Source organism: Lactuca serriola, chromosome 3 (genome assembly GCF_051521515.1).
Source record: "Lactuca serriola cultivar US96UC23 chromosome 3, Lser_US96UC23_V15, whole genome shotgun sequence".
Taxonomy (NCBI): Eukaryota; Viridiplantae; Streptophyta; class Magnoliopsida; order Asterales; family Asteraceae; genus Lactuca; species Lactuca serriola.
Genome location: NC_136410.1, coordinates 207,098,638 through 207,104,960, shown reverse-complemented (window position 1 = coordinate 207,104,960; position 6,323 = coordinate 207,098,638). Strand labels below are relative to the sequence as shown.

Genomic DNA, 6,323 nt, shown 5'->3' with positions numbered 1-6,323 from the left:
GTTCAACCCACACCTTCGAGTCTATGATGTATCTTCTTGTTAAAACGGGAAAACAATGTATATTACTCCAAGTGAGCTTTCATTGGCATCTTAGCCAAGTGAGTTTAAAACAATTATAAAAAAAAAAAAGCTTGCTTGAAAATATACTAAGAAAATATTTATATTAGGGGTGAGCATCGGAACCGGATATCTGGTACCAGAACCGATATATATATATATATATATATATATATATATATATATATATATATATATATATATAAAAACTTAGAAAACATAAGTTATATATATATATAACTTAGAAAACATAAGTATAAATCATCAAAAATTATAAAGCTTCTTATTTTTATTTATAGCTTTGTAAACATAGATATGCTTACTTTTTAAACGTAAAGTTGCCTCAAACTATTAGCATATTTAAAACAATTTGGTACTTGGTTTCGGTTCCGGTTCCTACATTCCAAGAACCGACGGTGTTGGTATCCGGATCCGGTTCCAGACAATTAGAACGGATATCCACCTATATTCATCCCTAATTTATATCATACATGTTCGTAAGAGTCTAATTATTAAGCAGCTTAAATAAGAGAGACAAACACTTAATAATATCTAGGCAATTCGTGCTTCACCCACCACAACACACTTCCTCGATCTTGCCATGAGATCGGTCTCAGATTCATGTTTCTCTTCTTTTTTCTGTTAATGTTGGAAATCCTATATCTTTTACACTTCCACACGATTTAGTGTTTGGGTTTCCATAACAGTTTAAAAAGAAGTTTTCAAATCATTGCTATTTAACCTGTACATATTCTAAAAAGTTAAAGAGGTATTTTTAATTGTTTGTTGACACAAATTCTAGGAAAACCTCTAAAAAACTTCAATGAAGTACCTTAAACATATGAAACTTTCTTTTATTTTATGATAGTGTGCTCTAGTCCCCTTACAAAACTTTCTTTATTGAGTTGGTAATACACTTGGCATACGAAACTTTCTTTAATGTGTTAGTCGTACACTAGGCATGTTTATGTCCATTCACATAACATCATCAAATGATACAAGTCTTATATAAGAATTTACATCCACATATTAAATAAACAAAACCTAAATATAACATATGACCATTTTCTTTAATGTCTTTTTGATAGGTGACATTTTTCTATGATTTTTATAAGTTTTTTTTTGGTAAAATATCAACTTCAATTGAAAATTTTAAAATACAAAATCTTATCCTAATAACATTTTTGAAATATATAATAAAACATTATATTTATTTTACTTAACAAATTAATTCATAATTACCTATAAACTTACAACATACAATAGTATTTTTATTATCTAGTATAATAACTTTAAACATACTACGGGTTAAAACCTAGTTTACAACAAAGTGACAAACTATACAATTCATTACTTTGACAATATCAATGCTTTCTTGAACAATGCATAAACAAACAAAGAATGATTCTCGTTATCAAATGATATACTTACTTGAGCATCGAATGAATTATGAATCTTCAGCAAAAGGACGATAATCCTCGCTACTTATTCACAAAGCTTCTTGTGAAAAATAAATATAAAAGATAGGCTTTAACTGAAATACAAAAGGAGCCCCATAAAATCATTTGGCATGCAACTTGTTTTCAATAATCAAAGACTTGAATAACAAGTTAACAACCCTAACAACATAAATGTTTCTAGCCAAAACGTAATAAATATGCTACTACACGTTTAAATTAAATGGCTACAAAATCAATCATCTCAATCGATGTCGGACATATCATTCTCAAAGAAAGCCGAATGCAAAGCTTTCACACATTTTTCCGCTTCACTATCATTCACTATGAGTGATATATTCACCTTCGATGCTCCTTGCGATATCATTTGAACATTCACTCCATTCATCCGAAGAACACGAAATGCCTACACCCACATAACTTATTTTGTCATAAAAACATTATTTATCCAAACACAGTTTAAATAAACCATACGCTTTTATACCTTTTCCAATACAAGTGATGATCTTTGAACATTTCCAATAAGTGATATAATGGATCTGTGTTGAAGGAGATTGACTTTAGCAATTTTTTCAAGCTCTTCCACAACATGATCAAGTTCCTGCAACAACACCTTACGATATCACTACTTGGACATATTAACATACTTTGATTTTTTTTTCAGATATTTTATCAAAACATAATCATTTTTATAAAAAATGAGAATGATCAATGATATCATACGCTTGCCTGCTGAATCAACTCCCTGCTCCAAAGCTTTGAAGGATCTAATGTTAAGGAAATGCTAACTTCACTTGTAGCCACAACATCCACTGATATACCCAAATCTTCAAAAATTGAAAACACCTGAATCATGTACCATATACAAATTTATGATAATAGGACAAAATTGCAACTTTTTATGACTAAAAAAAATAATATGATTTGATAAAGTGATATTAGTACCTTAGCAAGGAATCCAAATTGACCAAGCATGCGAGTGCTAACAATGTCTAACATTGTCACATTACGTTTCAAAACAATGCTGGTAAGTACAGCCTGAAAAACCAGGGACAAATTAGTCTTTTCATAGTTGACTAGCTTTTAAAATGTTCAAAAAGTAGGTTGTTATTAGTTATTACTGACCTTACTCATATCTCGCGATTTAGTGATTAAGGTGCCAGGTGCATTAGGGTTGTAAGAATTTTTAACCCTAACAGGTATATCACCCTCTCTTGCAGGCCTCATTGACTGTGGATGTAGGACCTATTATCAAAAAAAAAAAAAAAAAAAAAAAGATTGTAAAAGTAAAACAAATAATTTCATATTTTCATCATAATATGTTTGGTTTGTGCAAAAAGAGTAAATTACACGAATGGTCCCTATGGTTTGGGGTAATTTGCACGTTTGGTCCCTAACTTATTTTTTAACTCGGAAGGATACTACTGTTTGTTTTTGTTACGCGTTTGGTCCCTTCTATTTGTTTTTGTTACGCGCTTGGTCCCTGTCTTACCTAAAAGACTATTATTTGAATAGAGAAAAATGATGGGATAGGTAGGGTAAGGTGAGGGGAGTGGAGTTGGGAGTGTATTTATTTAATTAAATTAAAAAAATCAAGGGCAAAATAGTTTTTTTAGGTAAGACAGGGACCAAGCGTGTAACAAAAACAAACAGTAGGGACCTTCCGAGTTAAAAAAATAAGTTAGGGACCAAACGTGCAAATTACCCTAAACCATACGGACCATTCGTGTAATTTACTCGCAAAAAAAAATACCTGAGCACCAAAATATGCAAGTTCAGCTGCTTCATCAAAAGTCAAATATGGGACAGGTTCTGCACCCGAATATATATTAGGGTCACATGTCAAGACACCATCCACATCTTTCCATACCTGTAATCAATTTATGAGAAGGGTATTTATGTCTTTTTTCACATATGGATTTTTTTTGTTTTTTTTTTTTCGAGTTCTTCACTAACCTGAATTTCTCGCAAACCAAGTGCTTTACCAATGGTTGTGGCAGTTAAATCACTACCACCTCTACCCAATGTGGTCACAGCACAAGTTCTCCAACCCTACAAACAATTAACATACATATTAAGATCATAACCGAGTTAGGAACAGGAACCTTTTATGTTTCATAGTTTAGCCACAAATGTTTTAAGAAGTTGACACTTTTGGTCCATTTTGAAAATGGTTAGCAACATAAACATTTTATGTTTGTTAGTTTAGCCACAAAAGCTGTAAGAAGTTGACACTATTGGTCCATTTTGAAAAGAAAAAAAAAACGTCTTCGGCAAACTTTTTATTTTTATAATCTCGCCACAAAAGTTTTAAGAAGTCGACACTTTTGGTCCCTTGTATTTTATATTTGCCGCCTTGAGTTTTATTTTAAGAAGTTTACACTTTTGGTCCATTTTGAAAAAGAAATCCTCGACGAACTTTTTATGTTTCATAATTTCGCCACAAAAGTTATAAGAAGTTGACACTTTTGGTCCAATTTGAAAAGAAAAAAAAAAAAAAAAAAACCTTTCCAAGGAAACCAGTGACAATAGGGATTGCAGGATCCCTAATCCAATCACCATTTAGTCTTTTGGCTACAGCTGGATAAGTTGCTTCCAAAATATCCGCATTAGTAAAGTCATCTGTTGTTATGAAACCAATATCGAATGCATCATACTACCAGAAACAACAAAAAACAAAGTCAAGTCATTAGAATGGAAAAAGACATGATTTAGTTTCAAAATACAAGTGATCAACAAAGCACATACCTGGCGTGCTTTGACACCGATTTTATTCAAGTATGCAGAGAATATCCTTGTGGACATGCATTCCCCAAATGAGACCAGATAGTCCCTTGCACGTGGTGTGAACTCTTTCAGTACAGATATCCCATTCAGAAGTCGCTCCAATTTTTCTAGGTGATCTGTAGGAAAGATTAAAAGAACAATTAACATCACCAAAATGGACAATTTAAGGTATGTTATGCTTCAGAAAGAGGCCAAAAACTCCACAAGATGACAGAAGTTAAAACAAGTCAAGCATAATTCAATCATAAATTTACCCTCAATGAGTGTTTTTTCTAATCCAAGCTCTTCCACTGTCCTGAGAATATAAAGTGATACTCATTCAGTATATAAACTAATGTCTACAAACTTTAATAGCCACTTGAAGTCAATAATCAAGATTTTTACCTATAATGGAGTTCTTTCAAAAAGGCTAATTCATCAATTTCAGACACAATGGAAACACAACTTGCAGCCTTCTCTCCAGCCTATATATATCATACAACCCAAATTTAACTCAAAAACCTTCTTGAAAAAAACTCATGACAATGTCTGATATATAGAAAGAATCAAAGAAACACAAACCGCTATAAGCTTGTTGGTGGTCTTGCCCATGGCAGAAAGAACAATGACAGGACTCTCTTCTGGGAAGCTGAGGATTAGGTCAGCTACTTCCTTCATCCTTTCTGCTGAGGCCACAGACGATCCACCAAACTTCATCACACATGATAGCCGGTTGCTTAATCCTTCTGAAGCTTGACTTTCGGGTTCAATTCTGGTGAGGACATCTACCTTTTGTACATTACAAACAACCCTCACACCTCTTCCCCTGCTTTGAGTTGGACACTGAACCACTCTACACGCTCCACCAAATGAAGCAAAATTGAGCTTTTGCTGCTGTGAACACATGGATCGGGAGAACGACGAAGCACTCTTGGAGAAATAACACGGGGTCTTAGATCCACATAGGTATGTAGGTGTCGCCATTGTAACAACTAGATAATAAACGAGATTGTTCGACAAATTGGGGTGATATCAGGGGAGTTGAGAGGCAGAGAGAGCTAATTAAACAGAGTAGCTCTCCCTGCTAATGATGTAACGTTGAAGGATCTAATCGACAACGCGCTTTTTTCTATTGGATTATGAACGACCTGCAAGTGACATGATTTCTCGGTCGAATTAATACGAGTTGCTGACATATTAGATAAATCGACCAGCGATTATCAATACCAATATTCAAAATCAATACAAACAAAAAGTAAAACACATTGGAGGTGCAGAGAACATGAAAATGGTCTTGAGATTAAGAAAGGTGAAAATGAGGACGAGAAAGAGGGGTGTACCTTGTGAGTCTAGGGCTGAATGGTATCAGAGAACCGCGTCGGCGGCGGCGGCTGAGGCTGAAGATGGAGGTATGTTTGGTGGAGTAGCAATAATTTAAAGGGAATTTCTTGTCTGTGTTCTATAAACTGGTTTCCACATCTTTCTCTCTTCGAGTGGCTTGGCTTGTAAGGGTCCCAATAAGACAAGGAACTGGTGGGTCAAAACTCAATAGGGTAGTTTTGGACTGGGTTAACCAATCAAAGGGTTTTTATTTGTTTTTCAGATTTGGAAATTAATTAATATATTAAATTTTCACCAGAAGCTAAATTAACTAAACTAATTCTTTTTTAAAAAAATAACAATTTGTTTATTTTGCAAAATAATCATTTTGTCTAGAGCATTGTATCCGGGTCTATCATTCACATGATTAATTCGACCCGATAACGGGTCCCGCTCTATTCTCTATCACATTTCAGGACCATCTAAAATTGTATTTCGGACTTACAAAAGTCTTTATCTCAAAGTTTTGGTCTAATAAATACATTTCGAATTACAATATTCTACATAATGTCATGTGATAGTGGTAAGGAGCTCAAAGTTTTATGCATATGTATTGTTATTTTAATCATATTATGTTGTTTTTAGATTATTATCTTAACCTGTTGATTTTGGAACATATTGTGTTGTTAATTCTTTTAGACGAAATATTGCATTTGAGGTAGA

General features: G+C 33.4%; 1 protein-coding gene across 2 annotated transcripts; it reads right to left on the bottom strand.

Moving 5' to 3' along the window:
• Positions 1-1,592: 1,592 nt before the first annotated feature.
• LOC145093541 (aspartokinase 2, chloroplastic-like) lies at positions 1,593-5,768 on the bottom strand. 2 transcript variants are annotated; one of them, XM_079031690.1, is made up of 13 exons: positions 5,621-5,768; positions 4,863-5,428; positions 4,686-4,765; positions 4,556-4,596; positions 4,263-4,417; positions 4,021-4,170; positions 3,471-3,566; positions 3,268-3,384; positions 2,640-2,759; positions 2,460-2,552; positions 2,238-2,360; positions 1,999-2,115; positions 1,593-1,920 (listed from the first exon to the last, which is right to left on the bottom strand). In XM_079031690.1, exons 2-13 carry the CDS (start codon positions 5,262-5,264, stop codon positions 1,759-1,761), a joined length of 1,656 nt encoding a protein of 551 aa, XP_078887816.1. In that variant the 5' UTR covers positions 5,265-5,428; positions 5,621-5,768; the 3' UTR covers positions 1,593-1,758. The 2 variants fall into 2 exon arrangements, with proteins under 2 accessions (XP_078887816.1, XP_078887817.1); XM_079031691.1 differs by having other exon boundaries at positions 2,244-2,360.
• Between the last annotated feature and the right edge of the window lie 555 nt (positions 5,769-6,323).